This window comes from Xiphias gladius, chromosome 13 (genome assembly GCF_016859285.1).
Source record: "Xiphias gladius isolate SHS-SW01 ecotype Sanya breed wild chromosome 13, ASM1685928v1, whole genome shotgun sequence".
NCBI lineage: Eukaryota > Metazoa > Chordata > Actinopteri > Istiophoriformes > Xiphiidae > Xiphias > Xiphias gladius.
This window is the reverse complement of record NC_053412.1, coordinates 6698669-6721041: the sequence shown is the minus strand read 5'-3', so window position 1 is coordinate 6721041 and position 22373 is coordinate 6698669. Positions and strand designations below refer to the sequence as shown.

General features: G+C 42.3%; 1 protein-coding gene across 1 annotated transcript in view; it reads right to left on the bottom strand.

Annotated features, from left to right (window-relative positions):
- LOC120797915 (protein FAM184A-like) overlaps window positions 1-18406 on the bottom strand; it is a 48008-nt gene extending 29602 nt beyond the window's left edge. Inside the window, exons 1-10 of the mRNA XM_040141703.1 lie at window positions 18057-18406; window positions 7400-7477; window positions 5525-5659; window positions 5069-5167; window positions 3414-3620; window positions 2759-2932; window positions 2144-2305; window positions 1529-1664; window positions 430-611; window positions 154-339 (exon numbers count right to left, since the gene is read on the bottom strand). Of these exons, the coding sequence (XP_039997637.1) occupies window positions 154-339; window positions 430-611; window positions 1529-1664; window positions 2144-2305; window positions 2759-2932; window positions 3414-3620; window positions 5069-5167; window positions 5525-5659; window positions 7400-7477; window positions 18057-18221 (1524 nt within the window). The 5' untranslated portion in view covers window positions 18222-18406. The remainder of the gene's footprint in view (window positions 1-153; window positions 340-429; window positions 612-1528; window positions 1665-2143; window positions 2306-2758; window positions 2933-3413; window positions 3621-5068; window positions 5168-5524; window positions 5660-7399; window positions 7478-18056) is intronic.
- Window positions 18407-22373: the final 3967 nt, after the last annotated feature.

Here is a 22373-nt window from a genome sequence, read left to right as displayed (position 1 = left end):
CACCTTGAGTTTGGATTATTTGTCAAACTGTTCACACCTGTACCATAAAGGTGGCAAAACCCAAATTGGCCATTTCCATTTTATTTCAGATTCAACATGTCAAACAGATGACCACAGAAATGCTAAACACTAAACCCAAAATACCGGACTCACCGTCATGAGGAGGTTCTTCTCCTCCTCTTTCTCCTGCTGGGCCTCCTCCCTCATGGCCTGGTGTTTCTCCTCCATCTCCTCCAGCGCTCTGACCTGCGCCTCCTTGAAGCGAAGCATCTCCTCCTCATAGTGTGCTCGGAGTCTGGAAAGCTCCTTCTCATAGCCCTGGTGCTCCTCACGCAGAGACTGGGGATGAGAGAAGGGGTTGGCTTTCTGCGATTCATGACCTGAGTTGTCCTTAAGACTGGACTGGAATTAAGGAAGGTTCAATAGTACCTGTTCTAGTTTGAGCACTTGTTGTTTGTGCTGATCGTTGGATGCCTGGCTCTGGTTGAGCAGAGCCTCCCTCTCCTCCTCCAGCCTGCTGATCTTCTCCTTCAGCCGACTCTGCTCCTGGTCCAGGTTCCTGATGGTCGCTTCATGGGCCATCTGGGTAGCCTGCAGAGAGCCAATCTGACCTGGGAAAAGTCACATCAAATTCTGTCTGGCAAAGAGGCTCCACAGTGAGCAAACAGATGAGCTCTCTACCGCAGGCAAGAGCATTAGGCTTTATTATTGCTTTACTGCTGAAGCAAAAGAACAAACAGGAGGTGAATTTCTTGTTTAGATCCCAAAAAGTATTAGCTATTCAAAAGTTCCACTGAGAAAGACATGCTCCTTGTAAAACAGGTAGAAAACTCTTAAATGACAAACAAGGGAAAATAGCATGGTGAATTATTGACTGAAATTAAGTAGGCAGAGAGGGAGCAGGTATTTCAAAAAGACAAAGTAGTCAGGAGAGAGTTTTCATGACAAATTTTCATCTTTTGAATGGATTATGAAAGATTTAATAATGTTACCAGATCTTTAAAAGTGAATAAAATGTTTTTCTAAACAAGCCAGTTTTACAAGAGGCATTTTTGACCGGGCTCTTTTTCTTAATATTCATGGCGAGAACACCGGACTGAGTACAATAAAGAGAAAGTCAGCTGCAGGTTTCAATTTGCTACATGACATCATCCCCTCTTACAATTATTTTGACATTTCACAAATGAAAACAAATGTATGAACATGCGAGAGCCATTATCTGCAGATTGCAAATGACAGTCACTTGTGAAATGTGATCCTGCCAACATTTGCACACTTCAGGCTCCTGGGAAGTTTTGTGAAAAACTGTAAGAGGCTAGCGCTCTTTGCCCCAACTGACATTGTTCTCACCTGGGACTATGTTTCCCGAATCTCTTTGATGACATGGCGACCAAAATGTTATCGTGACCAATAGTCATAATGCACAAAAATATGAGAATAAGCTCCGGGCTAACAAATAGTGCAATTTCCTTTTAACAGCTGTGTAAAATATCTGTGCACAGCACTGGACAGTATATCAGTATCTTACTGGCTTTGTGGAGGATTTCAGTTGCCTGCTGTTGAACTCGCTCCCTGCTGCCCTCTAGTTCATACTCAGTGTCCTTCAGCTGCATCACCCAGATCTCTCCGTCCTGGATGGCTTCTTCCAGCTGCTTGTGCAGGTTCTGCAGTACACACAGGAACATTTCGATCCAAACAATCCAAGATTCGCTGTTTTAAAACCCAGTCATATCTCTCCCGCCACAGCCTAGAGTCACATAAACCTATCCAGCTATTACTGCTCAACAGATTTTGCCTTCAGGACCATCAGTGCACACCACATTAGATTTCCCACCACTCTGAGATCCTTGAAAACAGTTTTTGCCCTCAAGCTTTTACTTTTGTCTTTGTTTTCAGCTGCTGCTTTCCACCCAATTTAGCCCACTTTCCTACCCAAATTTAACCAAAAGAAGACTCTCATACTATTTGTGTTTTGTTGGAAATAATGTAAATACAAGAAGAAATGGGTAATTTGTATGAGCAGCAGTAGCCATCATGGTTTAGCACTATTTCCACATGGTTACAAACAAATCAGTGTTGTATGCACATTTGGTAAATCAGATGTTCTGATTATGGTTTTATTCATACATGAACACACACGCACCTTGATGGTTCCCTCAGCATTGGCCAGTGACGTCTGCAGTCTGTTGGTCTTGTCTCGGTTCTCTCTGGCTTCCTCCTGGGCCTTCTGAAGCTCACTCCTCAGCTTGGACAGCGAGCGCTGCAGCGCTGCCTCCTGAGCCTGGAATTCCTTACGGAGTTCAACCTTAACATGAGCAGAAAATTAAAACATTCACTCTGAGATATGGCAGTTTTGCGTGTTCAGCTTATCCCACCACTCTGAAGTGAACAAAAATACCAATTAATGCTGGTTTACAGTCCTCAAACTGTACTGTCAGATAATGATTTTAATGCTACTTGCATCTGTTATATCAATTGTCTTCATCTTTAACCAACTTGCACAGAAGAATACCTGGATTGTGTTCAGATTAACACAGTTTGCGGGAAAAAAAGACTCATCTGAAAAAGGTTTAGTTTAATATCATGGACAAAACATTATGGAAGTGTCTGCCTGCAACAGAATACTAAAGACCTTTATGTTTTGTATTCATCATAAGGAAAAGTAATATTGTAAAATAGTGCAGTATTCCGTTAACTAAATGTGGTTGCTGGTTTCTTCCTTCTTGTCTTATTATGTGAGTCTTTGTTGTGGTTTTACCTCGGTCCTTTTCCAGGCCAGCAGGTTCTCAGTAGTGAGCTGGTGTGTTCTCCTCATGGCCTCCAGCTCTCTCTCATAATACTCCTGAGCCTTGGCCAGCTTGGCCTCGTACTCCTCCACCAGTCGGACCTTATCCTTTGTTAGCTCCTCCACCCTCTCCATCAATGCCTCCACCTACACAGAGAGATGGATAAATGGAAAACGAGTCTTTGGTGGGTTTTGTTTTTTTTTCCAGATTTGAATGTTAGTCATGATGTCTAAAAGCTGCCAAAATACATTCCGAATTTTGTGGATTAAAACGCTGCGTACATTTACCATCTTATCTATTTTTTAAAAGACCAGTCTTTGGAAAATCTGTTGTATTGGAGAGTAAATAGTTGAGACGAAAGGAAAAATGGGAGGAAAAAAAGGGGATGACATGCAACAAAGGTCCGCAGCCAGATTATAACCACTTCAGGTTTATATTATACTCAAAAGCCAAGTGTGCCACTAAAACAACCCTACATTTTCGGTTTTCATGCCAAAAACTGAATACTTAATAAGCCTCTGAAACAGCAATTGTCCCATCAAGTAACTTGTTGTATAAACTTGCTTCAGTCCGAAAATTTTGGCCCTCCAAAAAGACACATCTATCTTCCTTTCTCTCTTAGCCCACCTCTTGTCTATGGAGCTCAGCCAGTTTCTCCTGGTCTTCGGTGGAGGTGGCGCTCTGGTTCTGCTGGTTGTTGAGGAGTTCCTCCACCTCCTGGCGGTGGGTGGCCCTCAGCTCCTCCAGCGCTCGCCGTTTATCCGCCTCAAACTGGGCCTGAGCCTGGCTGAACGCCCGCAGCTTCTCCTCAAAATCCCGACGCATTTCCTCCACCTATTGAAACCACGAAAGATGTTCTATTCTGAATCGTTTATGAGTTATTCCCAATTTAATCTCTACCTGTGCCAAGCTAAATGCTCACAGCATCTCTTCAAAATTCCTCTGTAATAATTAGAAAAGAGCAAAACATTTAATTCTATTAACTTATACTTATTTTTGGTTTCTCTCTGTGCCAAAACAAATACTTGCAGCTTCTCTATGCCTCTACGTATGCACACGGCAGCAACAAAGAAACTTGTCCATGTTAGCTGTTGCGTCAAAAATCTGACAGACAGGTTGAAAAAAATATATAAAAATGTAGCATGAGATGTAATGGTATGTGAAGCCAGCGGACTTGTTCGGGTTGGTAAAGAGGCTGTCTCTTTGGTCAAGCCGGGACTAGACAGTATGGAGGCAGTGGCGGGGAGGAAGACGAGGGACAAGACCAACGCTAACACAGACCAATCCAAGCATAGATGGAGTGTTGATGGACTGAGCTCATTCAGCCACCAGCTCATCCCAGCTAATCACACCTCAGGTGTTCATTTATGCCCACTGCCATCAACCTCTACAAAAACAGGCATATATGATATAGATTCATGGTATGATATGATAGATGACATGACATGATAAAACATGATATATATAATCACATTAGATTAGACCGTGTGATTTTAAGTCTTTTTACATTCAATATGGCTTTGTTGTAACTTTATATAATATCTGCGATCAGTCTTTATTGGATAACTGTATAGCTGTTTGATCTAAAACATACTACTGCATTACGGTGAAGGCCCAAAGGAAGTGAACAAATCTCACAACACCTCCACTGCGCCGGGCAAACGTTATGTAAATAAGCAGCGTACCGCTCTCTCCAACAACTTACGTAACTTTGCACTGAGCAGCAAAGCCTAATTTTTGTGTTTACCTGTAGTCATGGATACAGGGTCATACGAAAGAGGAATCCAGCAGCACCAAGATCAAAATGGCTGATTGTATACCACTCCCGGTCTAGTGGCGTATGCTGCTTCTGAGTGGTATGTCACTGTTGGTTTTTGGTAGGACATGGCTGTTCTACTGGCTTTTGGTACTTTAAAACGATATAATAAGTTAGAGTAGCCGTGTGGACATCCACAAAACCTCGGAGGGATAAGAGCTATATACAAAAAATGAATTACAGTGCAATACGAGGAGTACCCACACACTGGAGTCACAGCTCCCTTTAATTTTATTAGTAGTAGAAGCCTGATATTTATGTTTCTCCTCTTGTTAGAGTGAGTATAGTACACAATATTGTCTGAACAATCATTTGTTTTATGTTTTATCGGAATTAAACTGGGTCTGGGATTCACAATGCATCTCCATCGTCCAGTCTTTTACCAGGCTATATGATTATATATACATTTGTGTGCTTGTGTGTGTGTGTGACATGTGTGCGTATGTGGCTGTGAGTAAAGCCTTACCTCTCTGCTCATAGAAACCACTCTCTGTGTGTGTTGGGCCTCAGTGCAGAGCTGGGAGTCCTCCATTCTCTGTCTGTACATCTCAAACTCTGCCAGAGCCTGACAGTAGAAAAACATTACAACAACTGCATTACATTATTTTACATTATATTAAAACACTGTAATTTCATGCAATTACTTCCCTATATATTACATAAAAGGTTATTAGATGCCATGCAGCTCAGTTCAGATACAGATATTGGATTTAAATCCACTTCATTAAAGACTGCTTCAGAACTATGACACAACGTGACATGAAGATAATGACATAAGAAAGAAAAATGTCTCTAATTTATGTGTCTGTGAAGCTCTACAAATGTATCCGCTTTGACTAAAACAGAATGAAAACAAACAAAGCCTCTCTAAAACACAATGAACTAAATGAAGCCCCCGTGGTGCCCAGCAGCAGCGACTGACCTGTCTCTTCATGTGTTCGTGGAGTTCAACAGATTCTTCCAGACTGGCCAGCCGCCGCCTCAGGTCCGCCTCGTCTGCCATCTTGCTCTTGTACTGCATGATCTTGTCTCTCGTTTCTGTCACAATGTGTTGGACCTGAGCAAGAGAGTACAAAACATCCGACGTCTTGAATTCTGCAGAAATAATTTAAAACTAGAACAAATAACTTTTTAAGTATAATAATGTGACATAAAAATTCATTTAAAAATGATTTTGCTTTACTACAACATGTAGAGGAAACTGAAAATCCACATGCAGAGTAGGTGGAAATAAGAACTAGAGGGGAAAAAATGTGGAAATAAATAAAGCTAGGAGCCAGTAAAACCCTGCTGCCTCCAAGAAATGTTTCTTGGCAGGAGAGAACACTCCCACTTTGAAAGTTTAACACTTGAAAGCAACACTAATTTAATGAACAACTTAGACCACAGTACATTAAAGCTTCTCTTTGAAAGCAATAAGAATGAAATTAACAACATTTAAAGCGGTTTCATATCGGCTTAGGTCTTGTCCTTAAACGAACTATGCCTGTCAACGGAGGTCATAGGGTTTGATCTCGAGCCAGATTTATTCTGTCTGTGAAACCAGTCGAGAAAAACCAACTGTATATTAAATTAAAAGCATTCAGAAAATGTGATTGCAGTATTGGTGGGTGGGCGGGTGTGCTGCTGGCTGGTACCCATCGAGACCAATTACATCGAGTCGTCTGATCCCCCTCAAAAGAACCGCTCTCCCTGCCATGACATGCTGACAACACAGTGAATGAAGTGGGGAATCTAGAGAAGCTTTTCCAAGTCAAGTATGCTGCTGCTGCTGCTGCTGCTGCTGCTGCGGGCTCTTGTGCAGATTCGTTCGCACCAGCAGCCCTGGGGTGTTTACACAGGACTTATTCAGGGTAACAAGTAGTAATATGACATGCGTAATCACAGTTTGGTAATGTGCAACACTCTGTATTTAGAGTCTTCAGATAGAGCATATATGCATACAGGTCATGAATTAAAGGAAGAGGCTGAACAAATGAGTGGAGAAACATATCGAAGGAAGGTGCTTCCACACAGGGCACGAGGAGTCACCGAATCGTTTGTTGGGTACGAAAATGATACGAGTCATATGCTTGGGCCTCCACGGTCACCAGATCTCAACCCAACTGAACACCTTTGGGAGATTTGGAGTTAACTGTTCAGCACTCTCCACCACCATCATCAAAACACCGAACGAGGGAATATCTTTTGGAAGAATGGTGTTCATCCCTCCAGTAAAGGATCCAGAAACCTTGAGAAGCTAAGCAGAGGAGCATTGAAGCTGTTCTGGAGCCTCGTGGTGAAACAAGCCTCACTAACACACTTTTTGTTGGGTTTTCCTTTCATTTGGCAGCTGTCTGTACCTGCCACTTTCATATTGCTGTAAACTGAAAGGGAAGTGCTTGAGAACTGCAAGCTGCTGCAGGCAACAGATTCCGGTAAGACATTGATTTTATCTTTACTCTGCCTAAATGGCATCATTTGATTTTTTTCTGTGCAAATGTGTTTGCAAGTGAAACAGTAGAGAATGAAAGAGAAATAGACAAGCAGCATGAATATGAGGAGTTTGTGTGATTTCGGGTCCATGCGTGCTGTGAAGGGTGCAGCGTTGACCTGCTCCCCACAGGCGGGCAACAGACAGCACAAAATGTGGTCAGTCCTGACACCAAAATTACAGTGTGCCACTGAATCTACAATCTACTGCCCCTCAACTGCCGCTGCAGCACACTGCGAGTCACTAAAAAACGAAACACGCATTATCCCTGTGCTCCTGTGCTCTATATAATCATAGATGTCTGGTGCTACGTGATGTGCGTACCTCATCCTCGTGGGCTTCTTTCAGGGACTCGATTTCTTCTTCATGTTCGTCGTTCTTGGTGTTGAGAGCATATATTACCTGAAGACAGGAGGAGAAGAGGACAACAGAATGAAGATGGGAGAAAAGCTCAGCTCTGCATTCGGAGTGCAACAAGATCAAAACCAATAACATCTGGAGAGGAGAGAAATAGGTTTTGCTCTCTGATTAGCCAGCATTATCCACAGACCGCTGCTTTAAAATACGCTTGTCTTCTCTTTCCAGCGTGTTTTGTGTCCGTATCAACTATTTGTCCACCGTATTTCTTTAACAACAAGTGTTTATACAGTAAAGTAAGCTATGAAAAGTTGGCATTTCTGTGAAAAGCCTGACTTAGGTAAACCTAATAAACTGAGCCAGGATGCAGATGACAACAAAGATGATAGAGAGGCAGAAAGAGAAAGCTTCACAGCCACGCAGTGCACTTTAAAGATAAATTATGAAGAACACAAATATTACAGCAAAATAGAAAAAAGAACCTCCGTAAATGAGACCTTCATCATCCACCTGGATGATATGTTTCTCTGCATTGCACTACTCTGTAGTGTCCTACGTAGCCAGCTGTTTTTTGTCTCTTTCCTCTGTCTGAACGTTTTTGCCTTATGTCATGTCTCAGTCAGCACAAAAATTTACTTTCAATCCTATGTCGTTCTCAAAATATGGTTACCTGTAAGCCCCCTGCTGACCGGGGCACTCACTGCACACAAACCTAAGTGTATAACAACTTGTCAGTCATGCTTGCTCTCTCTCTTAAGATACTGAGTAGGTCTTACGTAGTAAAGTGCCAGAGGTGAATGATATGCAGGAGCTTTAAAAAAAGTGAGCTTCAGCAAATTGAAGCCCCCAGTGAGCAGCTAATATTCAGTCTGGGTCAGCTAAATTACAGCCCTGCTGGGATCACAGCTGGAAGGTCTGATGGAACATGTTCCACTTACAGGCGAGGTACAAAGTTTACGCGACACAACATACAGCATGTGATGGACAAATACACGGTGATTATCTTCCACAAGGCGTAACGACACAGTCACGTCATTATTAAGCACCAGCCTCGAATCAACATCCACATAATAATTACAGGATTGAATTTTCTGGTTTATTGAAAGCTTCACTGTACTTGACTTGGCAGGAAATACTAAAACCACTACTGTAACACATATAACATTTACTTAGTTTGCAGATTGTATTGGCATTTTGGCATTTTAGCTGACATGTTGTGAAACACTCCCCTCTCCATAGGTGCCTCTTCATTTAATTTCAGGGAACTCACCGTCAGTGCACTGACATCTGTTTGGCCAACTTAGCCTCACCAGCAGCATGTTCCTCTTCATCCTTGACATATCAGGTTTACATAGCTGGCTTCTCCGGGTATACTCCCTGCCTTAATCTCAATATGTTCATGTATGTTGATTAATATTTCTGAGATGGTCGGGGCACAATTCGATATTTTTGCTTCTCAGACTCCAGGAGGACTGTATCATGGCGGTATATGATCACGGCACATTATCGTTCTATAGATTTCTTTTAGCGAAATTATGTCATTAAATGTTATTTTGTTATTAAAACCTTTATATTACACATACGAAGAGTTTGGTCTTTGTACAGCCGTGAAACACTGCTCATTGGTTTGAACATCAGTTTGACCATTTGACATGTTATTTTGCATACATTTGCCATATTGTGGTATAATATAAACTGATATTGGAAAACATCGAGGACTGTCCTCTAAATGTCAGGCTGTAAACTTTTACAAACAGAGTCTTGTCACAAATCACCAAACTACGAAACTAACTGTGATGTAAACAGAGACAGTGGAAACAGTGGGACACGTCTGTTCGCCACTCCAACGCTCTCAGCCGGTACAGCAACTTCCTCTGCCACTCATTGTGACTGACTCTCCTGCTGACAGTGCTGTCAGCGGCCGTGAGTTACACAAATGGGGATAAAGTCGCACGCTGTCGGATTGGTCTGTCATTGAAGGCATTTAGGACGTCGTACACGTACAAGAGACTGAGAGCTCAAACCCTGCCCGTTGAAACACCTCCGCACACTGGGTCAATCGATGCCTAACGTGGGTGTGATTATAGGGTTGTCCATCGTTGGAAAGTCACTGTTACATGTAGAAGACGAGAACTTTTATTGAGGCATACTGAGGCCTTAAAGCTACCAAATCGAGGATCATAAAGAGACCTATCAGAGGTCAAAACACTGAAGATAGTTTGCTATCGGTGTGCAGCACAGATTCTGACATCACAGTCATGTTGACCTTGATTCAAAAGCCTGGCTACCATAAAATCAAAAATGATTTCACATCCTTTGTACCTGTAATTTGAAGATCGTCTTGAAATTGTTAAAACACAACAGAGTTTCATGCATTTTGGTGCCTTATGACAATCACTATCCACTGTCTTTATTTACCACTGCATCCCTGGTGTGACCTAGACGGCATGTCAGTGTTTCAGCCGGCAGTGAAAGAAGTCAGAGTAAGGTAGATTTTAGCCTTCTGTTCTCCTTGAGAGCGAGCCTTTGATTCCCAGCAGTAAGTCAGCCATGGAAATGTTCCTTTAATTATACATGATTATTTTAATGACGCTGGTGTGCCTGCTGCTTTTCATCTCTCTCTCTCCTCTCCCTTTGCTCCCATCCTTTAATCTCTCCCTCTTTGTTCTTTATCTTCTTCTTTCCTCTCTCTCTCCTCCCCCTATCTTCTTTGTCTCTCCATCTCCCAGGAATAAAGATACCTCGCATTACTATTTGTGTCTCCAGTCCAACACTAAAGCTTGCTTTCCGTAAATAATCTTTCACAATGCGATTTTTTTTCATTGCCAAAAAATGGTTCTGTTGCAAAAGAAATACTGCAATGGCATATTTATCTTTTAACTGATGTTGTATGACTGGACTAATAATGAAGACAACAGTTCTAGCATAGGGTGTTGTGAAAGTCTAAACTATCTGTATATCATGACCCTCAAAGGTACATGTTCTGTCAGAGTCGTGCTGAAATACTTAGCAGATTAATCAATCACTGTAGTTGGTAGGAAACTATTAGTCTATAAACCGTTTAAGACCTTTATCAAGCTAAAATGTCAAATGATCCCTCGTTCCAGCTTCTCAAATTCGATGGATCAGATGGGAAAATTGATGATAAAGACAATGTTGCTTGCTGCCCTTTAACAACGCGATTCCGGCAAATCACTGAGGGAGTGGAGATGTCGCAAATAAACAGAACGTCTACTACACTGTAGTCAAGGAGTAGGCTATGTAGGTTGCATGAATTAAGGGCCACATATAGTCGAGGTCATAGTTCACGCATGGCACAAGGCTGTACAGAGTTGACCCTCACATGGGATTTAATGGTTTTGAGATTTGAGAGTTTCGATTTCCCATGGTCTAAATACCTTTTCCAAGGCTTATCCGCTGTGACAACAATGAAATTCTAGAAGAAGCCCTCAAAACCTACACTTATTCTGATTATTTTGCCATTACAACAGTCTGCTTTAAAACTTAAATCCATAGCTTTATGCAAATTGTCATCTGAAAGGTGGAGCAGAGACGGTTGAGCCGTGGTAGACGGCTGTGTGGAAGCAGATTGTGACTTTACTGACCGTACACATGATTGGATTTCAGCGTATAAAGATGCAAACATGCTGTGAAATGCTTTGCTTCCACTGTGCTTGAGCGGAATCTGTTTTAACAGACTTTACTGGCATCTGTCAACCAGACAGGTGCAACCTGACAAGCCGTGACAAGCTGATTAACATTCTCTCAGCAGAGAAGTGAGAGCGTCCAGCCAAGATAAATGTGGCAGTTTGTATGTGTTTTTTTTTAAACAATACACACGTAAATACATTAACAATATACATAGATGTCTTTTACCACATACTGTATCTCTATATATTTGTAAAGTGGCAGTTATGAAGCTGTTGTTCAGTAGTTACAATATGAATATGTGTCACAGCATTTGTTTTTCCTTTAAGTTTCCTTCCCTTTTTAAAAAAAAAAAAAAATCAACCAACTCAGCGTGAAAGTGAAGCAGAGAATGCACATGTAAATGGTAAATGGACTGCACTTACATAGAGCTTTTCTAGTCTTATTCACACACACATTCATACATCGCATTCACACACACTCACACACAGCCCTCTGCAAAGCCACCAGGGCAATTTGGGGCTCATTATCTCACACAAGGACCCTGTCGACATCCGGACTGGAAGAGCCAGCGATCGAATCACCGACCTCCTGGGTAGTGCACGACCTGCTCTACCTCCTGAGCTACAGCCGCCCTCCATATGTCCATCCCTGGATATGACAAGTTTTACAGTAAAAGAAAACTGAGTTGACAGCAAATAGCCTCTTCCCCTCCTCTGTGCTGGGGGTTTCACAGGACACTTGTCAGGCCTGAGGTTCCAATCAAATCATGCCTAAAGGCACCACAGCGGGGCTGAGGCTACACAGTTACACTCAGTCATTCAGTGTAAAAACAGCAGTAGGATATCCTCAATGCCCTTCGTGTACAACGGACCCTGTTGCTACTGACGTCTTTCTGTTGGCTTGAGGAGAGGGAAAATTACCTCGTACTCCCTTGTAAACATACGATTTCTCCAAGCTGCTTCTTTTCACTAAAGCTAAAGACTCTTCGGGAGGAGTGAGGTTGTGTGTATAATGATAAATAATGATGAATAATGCCTTCTCTAAGTAGCAAAGGCACAAATCCTGTCATGTTGCTACAATATAGTGCTGCAAAGCTTCGCTGTGGAGAGGTCAGGATGGATGGATTGATCAGCGCAAAGATCAGCGTTGATACTGACCTTAAAAAAAAACGTACTGGGTCTCGGATATGACGTGATCCAAATGAAATATTCTTTCTTTGTCAAAATCATAAAATTCTGTCTTTCCACTGTCAGTCACTAAGAGCCGCAGACTCGTTTTCATTGCTACAGCAATCCTTACATAAAAATGATTTAATTGAGTTCCATGAAAAACAGTTTTCTTCTCTTAAAGGTTCAGCTATTTATGGTCTGTTCAAAAAAACTGCTACAACATGTAAGATTTAATGTGAGAAACCTAAAACCTTTTTTTTTGGCATAACTATCCATGTTGTTATTTCTTCTCATGCAAAACTATGCAGTGAGGTCCTTTTTCCAAGCTTTAGTTTTAATGCACTCTATTTAAGTTTTCTCTTTTTAGATGGACAGTGACAATCCCAAGCAGAATAGATGCAGGGTTTGCACGCAGCTCTACAATCAATTATGTTAAAAAATGGGCCACTTTTGGGTACGAGTATCAAAATCACTGGCCACTAGAATGAGGCTCTTCTTCTAAATTGCTCAAATGAATGTTTTTAATGATGATTTTCTTGCCTACAATATTAAAAAAGATAACAATGATGACGTTTCTTACTGCATCATTTTATTTCCTTATGGTACACTAAAACACTCCAGAAGAATCTCATTAAAATGTACCATTAGAGACAATTCAGCTTGAGCTCCTCCCAACCAGCGTAGCACTGATCAATTCCAAATGTCTAATCAATCAAACTCCACTGTATGTATCGTTACAGAGGTTGACAAAAGACAAACGCCAGTAGCAAATTTTCATCAAAATGCCATTTATCAGCCAGATTTAGAGTGTGAGTCCTTTTATCATCAAGATGTCAAATATAGAGCTGCTCACATGCAGAACGAACGAGGATCAATGGTAGAAATGACAATGGGGGCACCCAGGAGGGACGATTCTGAGGCTAAAGGACATTTTCTACTGTCGATCTCTATTGACTGAACTACTGAATACAGGTCACTAATGTCTGGAGAAGAATAACTGCAGCATTTTTCTCTAACAAAACTCCATTGCTCTGGTCTCATAATTTCCAGAGGATTTCCATCATATTCACTAATTAAAGGATTAATGAAAGCCCAATTCTCAGAGGTGATGTAGTCTTAACAGGATCCCTCGACATTTGAGCTTTTAGTCCACTGTTTTCCTTCACCAGCCATGCCGTGAAGTTGCAGCAGAGTCTCTGGTACCAATTAGCTGAAGCACACGGTGTGTTTTCTTCGTCCTCCCTGTCGTAGTGTAAAAGCGCTTTGCATCTGTTCCGTCTTTTGTTGTTGTGCTGCTCTGGCGCTCCAAGGACATTCAGCGCACACACTTTCCTCCTTGAGCATCACAACACCACATCACAACCTAAGTCACAAACACAGCAGGCAAGAACGAGGGCACGCTGTGTCTCTCTGAAAGAGAAAGTAGTGTTTTCTGTGATATCCTGAAAAGAGCAGGGTACAAACATAAAGAAAACATCTTTTGATCCAGTTTGTTCTGGAAACTCTGGATCGAGTCTCTCAAACCTTCTTCCTATTGACTGCACTTGAATGTGAACAAAAAGAAACCTGAGTGATACTATTGTTGTGTTTTGCACACAACTGTATAGACTGTAGGCCTCAATCTGTGTTCTTGTCTGTATTTGTGTTCTTTTAAAGAGTGCTCTGACATTTTCGGAGATGTGAGGGTCCGCTAGGCCGGGCAAGACCGCCCCGTCAACATCTACGGTTATCTCAGGGAGAAAAGTCTTATCTCAGCCCTTTAGTATTTTACTGATAGCACTGACGCCTCTGTAGTGTTTTACACACGAGACAGGATTCCTTACGGAAGACAAACTTTGGTCTCAGAGTTAAAATCTGACATTCGTTGCTTTCAAATTGGTTTAATGGAAGGTTACTGGCCAGATACCATTACAAAACAGCGCTTGCCCTGTGTACTCCACGTTTCAATAAATATCAATAAATGTAGATCACATTAAATTAAAACAAACAGATAGATAGATAAGGCAGTCTTCCAACACTTGATTCAACCGACATCTTTTAGCGTTTCCCCAGAGATGCAGACTAACAAACGAACTCTTAAAACGCTAACCTATTCCTTTCGATTGTTCTAAATCCTCCTAATAATGTGGACTGTCAGTTATGCCATCCTCACTGGCATTTTCAATACTTTCTCATAATTTATTAACCACTACGATGGCCATGCCATGCACACACAACGGAGAGGCAGAAATCAACTATATGATCTTTTCGTGATCTTTTGACCTCTAATATGTGAGCTCAGTAGACTGGGGCTTTTCAGTGTCTCACCACAGCAAAAAAAACAAAACACAACTTGATCCTACAGCATCGTTCAGCTAAATTTCCTTCTTTAATGCAGAGGAGTTCAGTCCGGCTGTGAAGCCCACTATAACAACCACAGCTATGCAAATCAAAGCCACCTGGTAAATCAGTGAACATGTAGGACAACCAGCTTCGGATTTCCATCTGATGCGCTCTTCAGCAAACAATAGCTCCACCTGGTGAGTTTAAAATAGCTGAGAAGTTGATTACAGCAATTCAAGGCCCCCCGCAGGAACACGGAGTAAAGGTGACACGATGAAGAACTAGCTCCATCTATTCTTGGAGATGATGGTAGCGCTGAAGAAGTTATGTTTTTCCTCTTAGTTTAAACACATTTCAAAGATGTTCTCTGCTAACTGACACTGTAGTACCTCTTCAAAATGACGTAACGGTTTGAAAGGCAAATCCCAGGATGACTTTTTTTAATCTTTGCGGCTACGGGCCACTAAACAGATTAATTGTGATCAGAGTCTCAGTCAGAACAGAGCGAGCCATCTACTCCACCACCGTGACGATTACTCTGTCGCGGTCCTGGACCATATACTAATACCTCATCAAGTTTCTTTGCTGCTTGCAGGCAGCAGAGAAATAAAAGCTTTGAAATTCAGCCAGCCTTGCTGAGCAAAACCACGTGATTGCTTTAAAATTGTATTCTATCGGTATGAATAAAACACGCAGTAGGTCTGCCGGTGCTAAAATCAGTCAGTCAGTTTCTCTTGGGAGTATGGGTTAAAGCACTTTTGTCCTGTGGGCTGTAGAGCTGAAACTATGAAATTAGTTGTCAACTATTTAGATAGTTGTTTAAGTAATTTTCAAGCAAAAATGTCAAACATTCTCTGGTTTTAGCTTATTAACTGTGAAGATCTGCTGCCTTTCTTTGTCAGTTAACTGGACATCTTTGGGTTTTGGACTGTTATTTGGACAAACAAGTGATCTAAAGACATATAAGGGCATATTTCACTTTTTATTCCAGGCATTTTATGGACAAATGAATTGATTAATTGAGTACTGACTATACTTATAAAACTATTTTTAAATAGTTTCATTTCAGTAAACTTTCTATTTTAAAAGTAACTTCTGTCCACTATCCTTTTTAACTTTGGAGGGCTTTGATTTAATTAATCTCTTTGCTGATGCTACGAGGTGATGTGTAACATGCTTTTGTGGAACAAGGAAGGTTCTTACATGTACTACAACCAGAAAATGTCCGGCTCTCCTGCTCTACCTAAAAGCACTGCTGGGTGAAGGTTACTGAAGGAAACAATGCAGAACCTGCATGAATTCAACAACGTAGCGCAAGGTGCGCTCGCTCACTTCACTGTACAGAGAAGCAGAATGACTGAAACGGGCCTAGACAGCAGCTTCAAAGAGAACCTGGATTGAGTTTATGCAAGAATTATCACCCTTAAGTGGAATAACCCAAGCACATGAAACACAGGGATCACAATGCAGCGAAATCCGATTCAATCGTTTGAAATTAAAATGTTTCCACAGAGGAGTAACACATGCGCCACACTGAGCATGACTAGTAAACATATAGCGGTAGCCTGTAGATCCTCAGACACAGGTAAACCTGAGAGGCATAAATCTGCCACAACACCTTCAATTTTTAAATAGCAAAGACATCTGGATACAGAACACAGGGAAGTGCTCTTTGCTTTTAAATAGGCTAAAGAATACAACAGCCGAAACGCAGTAAAATACAATCTAATTCCTAAAATAACTTGAGAAATCCATTTTCAAAAGCATTTTATAGACTAGGGATCTCTGTGACCTCTTCGGACAGGGACCTAAACATGACCGCCACCGCACCCGTCTGCTACATCCGATCCTACGAACAGTTATTTTTCATTATAGATTAATCAGCTGCTATTCAGTCTACAATGATATAAAAAAAAAGAGAAACAGCTAACAACCTGTACCCATACACTACAGGTTGTTGCTATTCAAGTACTGTAAAGGCCTGTTAGTCCATTTGTAATTTGTGATTAGTGATTAATGAGGTGAATCTTCCGTTTACATTTGGATACTGATTGTGGCTTCCTTCCATCCATCCATGCAAATTCTACACCTGTTTATTCTGCTCAGGCTCATGGGTATAGTGGGGGGCTGTGGCCTTCCCCAGCATGCACTGGGCAAGAAACAGTCTGGAACAGGTCGTCAGGTCTAACACACAGAGACCGACAACCACTGTCTTATTCACACCAATACAGGCAATTTGGAGTTCACCTAACCTGCATTTCTTTGGTAAGCGTGAGGGGGAAAAGTCACAGTGAACCTGGTTTGATCCAAACACAATCCTGGGACCGACTTCGAAGTGTTAAATCTTTTGTTTCTGGACCTTGATTCCACCGCTGTTTTCCTGCCAATCTCTCCGCTACTGCAAATCATTTTGATCAACCACTGAACAACTGCATTTTAATCCTGGGTACCCACATTCAATTTTTTCAAATTCTGCAATTCCGGGAATATTCGTACAGCTTATCCACTGTACACAGTGTCTGCACCGGGCTAGCATCACCATGCCTGTTATGTAAAATTTTCTGCCCTCTCCCCCTGCTTTTGTCTCCCCGTGTACAGCGTGGCTGTATAAACTGATTTATTTACATTTCATCCAACATCCAACACCAAGACAAAAGCCTAGATGCTGAAAACGCAGCTGCCACCTTAAATCTTCTACTACTGAACGACACATAGTTTCCCCTGTATGCTACACTGGTTTCAGGTGGACTACAAAGGAGCAGCCCCGCCAAACCCCCCGCATCCCTCCGAGATTACATAACTTCCCTCAGCCCTTGGGTGGCAATGGCAGCCCTGCCGTGGCGGAAAAACACGCACGGGTTAAAACGGCGGCGTGGCAGAGGGGAAATTCACAGCAACACATTCCTCTTGGCGTTTGGAAGGCGCTCAGCTATCGGTGTAATCGCTCATGAAATACAGCACAGTCCCAGTGTTTTTTCTAAAGGCAGAGTGCAGTGTACTACAAAACTGCAGAGAGTAGTAGGATCACAGAAGGGGGGATACAACTCTTTCTAGGTAAGTCGTGCCTAGAATTCCCCTCCTCATAACTGCTGATATATTAATACCACTACCTGCCAGCATCAGAAAAAACAAAACAAAAAACCCCTCCTTTAATGGTTTAATGGTGACCCATGAACCATGCAAGGATGCAGAGCTGGAAAATATCATAAGAACAAAATGCCCCAAAATACCAGCACATCCTGCACTGACATCAAAACTGCCGAGCCTTCACGACAGTACATGTAAAAAAAAATAAAAAACACACTATAAAATACCACCACATCCTTCCTCGTCGGCATGTTTACAAATGACATCCCGTCCCACATCGGCACCGACGCACCTCTATCTACAGTACTACTCCATCTGCGTCCCAACCTGCTCTAAATGACTTCACCGCTACCCCCCCCCCCTCAACCCGCCGTCATTCATTCACATCCACGCACCTTGGTCAGTTGTGCTATCTTCTTGCTCATCTTCAAATGCAGGTCTTGAGTGTATTCCAGCGTCAAACTCCCGTCGTAAAACATGCTGGACGTTGGAGAGGGGGCATATTTGGTGTTGCCAGTCGAGGTGTTGTACGGAGGCTGCCAGCCTGCCCCCGTCGCCATTTTCGCCGGGAATAAACCCAAACACGACGCTTTGAATTCAAATAAAAACGGAGCGGGGGGCTTCGGGGCGCTAGAGACCTGCCATCGCTGTGCTTGCGGTTAATCTTCGGTTTGAGTGAGGGAGAAAGACTTGGGGGGAGCGGGGACGGCGGCGGGGCGCGAGACCGTCCCGTCGCACGCGTCACCCACGGGCGCGCGGAGCGGAGCCAGATGCTCATCCAGGAGCGCGCGCGCGCGCTACCGGGATCGGTCGGTTTACGTGTTAACGCGGGCGCCTGGGCGCCTCCCGGCGTGTTCGAGCGCGGACAGGGGACAGCGGGCTTGTTGACGATCGGGTCAGCCCGGCGTGTGGCAGCCTTCCGGCCTCACGGGCCGCACGCTGACACCTTCAGAATACGGAAGTTTGGACGAGAATATCCCGAACCGGCGGTGAACAGAGCCGAGAGAGTCGCACGACGCTCAAATGTCTTCGTATTTGTGCCATGCTGACCGGTGGAGGAATGTAACCAAGCACAACTTACACAAGTACGGTAGTAAAGTACAGTTTTGAGGCACTTGTACTTTACTTTAGCATTTCCATTATATGCTATTTAATGCTACAGTCCAGAAAGAAAAGTACTTTTTACTCCACTACATCTATTTTACAGCTCTAGTTACTAGTTACATTGCAGATTAAAATTATTAATACAAATGTACATAATATTTTAATATAATACTAAATATTATATTCTATCTTTATTATTATTATTATTATTATTATTATTATTATTATTTTAGATAAGGTTTTAGCAGGGAAAAGTTTTTTGGGGGGAATACAATCGATTTGGGTTTATATTCTCAGTTAAGTCATAGTTTACCCTTTTTTTTATTATATATTTACATCAGTTGATAAAACGCAGGAATTTATTTACGTATTTTGTCTGCTTCTTTCACCCTCAAAGAGCCTTCGACCGATGAATAAAGCTGTCAGACTGAAGAACATGTTTACAGCCATACATCCCCAGCCCCCTGGCTTGTGGCCTCATCACAGGGTATTGGCTGTAAGTGTGGACATTCCTGCTGCGATACCTGTTCTGATTTATTACTGAATGACACTGTTTCCAAGTACCTGCGATCAGTAAACTTCAGTGTTACCGTGTCTGGTTCTTTTCTCTTGTACTCGACCAAGAAGTGGAATTGTAATCGCTTGTTCGGTCAGTCAGTCAGTCGACTTACAACACCGGAGGAAATCCCCACTCTTGTGCCAGCAGCTGCACACTGAAGAGGAGATGCTGTGGGTCTCGGTTGAGACTTCACTGCATTACATCACGCTTGAGATGCTGGAGCTGTGAGCAACCCTGCACTGACATCTACTGGTCATGTTCATCAACTGCAAAAGCTTTATTAAAGGACCAGTTCATCCAATATACAAAACACGTCAAAACTTAAGTAAGGGTTTGCTGCATATAACAAAAAAACAAAAACCGTCAGCTCTGGACCAACTTAAAACTGATATGCATAAATTCTGGGGATAATAAACCTGATGATTAGATCACTCGCAGCTTCTGGGTATTTATTTAAACCTTTTTTTTTTTCTTTTTTTTTTTTTTTGCTCATGGCACTGAAATTTTACATTTTAAAAACCACTTTAAACCAAATAACTAGTTCCTTTGAATCTGTCCATCTCACAGCTTGGGCAAATTCAACCCTTTAGCATAAACTTGATAGCACGGGTGAATGTCTGCATGTGCAGAAAGTATAAGGCCCGGAACAACTCCAGTTATTCAAGGTTTAGTTAAATTTAATTTAAGTGAAATTAAAGTCGTTAGGATTCATCCTCTGCGGACCTTGAACGCTACACTTCATTGCAGTCCATCACACTGGATAACCATTGACAGCAGATGAAAATGAATCTAATCCACCCATTCCGTATGAAGCCTCTCCAGAATTGTGTGTTATCTACAAACACGCGCGGTGACTCGCTAAGGGCTGGCGCCTGCACTGTTAACCAGTCGGCTCATGGTGAGAAACTGACGCCTCAGAGTTTCACCTGGCGTGGTTCTGTTTCGGGGATTCAGCTGCAGCTTTCACCCAAGAGTTCTCCTGTCCTCAAAGTCCACTGAGTCTTTGTGTGGGTCATGCTGGGGTTGGAAACAGAGAGTCAGAGCAGATCACTTCTATAAATCGAATCTTTACCTGTGCAGCAAATGACAAAATCTACTTACCATCTGCGGCTCATCAGGACTATTGACCTTGTTCGAACCATTTCCTTGATTGGGCAGCCAGAGCCAGTTTGGTGTCTAACAAAAGCCTGAATGATAATGGCGTTTAAAATCATGAAAATCACCAAAAACTTTACATTGGACCAATGCTAAGACCCTTAATGGCCTGACATAAGCCCTGCTTTTATTTTATTTTATGAATAATAGTTCTAAGAGGTCTTTCTGAACAGACGTAGGTTATATAAACATATGATCTTGTAAGGAACGAAGCATTGTGAGAATGTTTTTGATAAGTGACATTTTAGTTGCCCTCTGCAATACTTCAGATGTTGCTTAATTTGAGCTTCATGTCCTGTAGATGGCACTATTGCCTTGCTATCACGGTGTGTGTGACCAGGACCAGTGTGACATACTCTAACCATGTGGCCACGGTTTGTTCTTTTAACATCGTCATTCTTGTTAGGACTGGCCACCAGTCATTTTCCCCTCCCACTGCACCATCACAACCACCATCAGCCCAATCCTCCTCCCCTCCACCTTGCAGTCACCCATTTCATTGATACCGTTCTGCAGCAGCCGATTAGAGAGGAGCTCCGCACTTCACGCTTTTATCTCCTGCACCGGCTTCTTCTGCATCTCTCTTTAGTCTTTGCAGCAACTCCAGGCAGTGACAGGTGTGGATGGCTTAACTTAGCTCAGTTTTATCTGCAGACAGTTGCTCTGGGCCCTTGGCCATTCCCATAGTGAGCCTGCTCTGTAAGGAGCAGTGATGTTCTGTGACACAAGCTTGAATTCATTGTTGACTCCACTTCCTTGTTTTCTGACTTGCCAGCTAATCAATAAACAATAAGCTACCCAGAGTGATTTAGGCGACAATGATGGTTAATATCATGAAAACCAGACCTCTGTACAGAAACATCATAATAATACAACTGGAATGACTATTTGTGGATGAAGTGTTGAGATCTTTTACTTACGTAAATGTAGCAATACCGCGATGTAAAACAATGCTCCACTACAAATAAAGGCCCTGCATTCACAATTTTACCGAAGGGAAAATAAAGAAGTATTACCTGCAAAATGAACTGTATGAGAGGTTAAAGTACTCAGTGGGCAGCAGAATGGCCTCTGTCACAGTGTTATGTCATATTACTGGATTATTATATACTGATGCATTGCAGTGTAAACTGAATTTTAATGTAATTGTACTACTTAACATATTTTTGGTAGTTTGCTCCAGAACGATGCATCATAATTTTCGAAGCCGATTGAACGCTTTGCGTGTTCAACCTTGCTCCGCCGAGCAGCCGGCAACAACAGCTGTAACACGAATGTGGCGGAGGACAATATTTCCCTTTGCATTGTAGTGAGGTGGAGGTACTGCAGTTGTTTCACGGGCACTGGGTGTGAACGTCCACCCTAAGAAACACAGAATGTTGTGTTTGGATATAAGCAACCGCGCTCATTTTTCTTCTGACCAGTTTTTGGGCTCGGATGTCTGCAGGACTCTGAGGGTCACAACCAAAGGGAAAGGGCAAAGGGCACACCTGCCGTATGAAGACCCTGAATATAGACTTTTTGATATACAAAACACCAAATCCCAGAACTTAATGTTACAGGTGGTTTACTTTCTGATTGCTTTGTTTTTGAATGGTTTAGGATGTGGTTAAGTGTTATGACTGGAGCTTTCATAAACACGTCTTGCCGACCTCTGTGTCTTCAGTCCCAGGGACCCAGCGTGCCAGAGGGCACTTGAGTTTACAAAGATCAATTAAAAATGGAACATTTTATTTACTGTGCGTTCAAGTGGCAGTACTGGTGAATGTCTGCACCATCTTGCAAATTTTACTACATTTTTATTTTAATTTCATTTATATCAAAAGAAAGAAAAATCTCAAAGAATGAGAGTCAGTTGCCCGTTGATACAGAGATTCAATTGTTTCGTACTCGT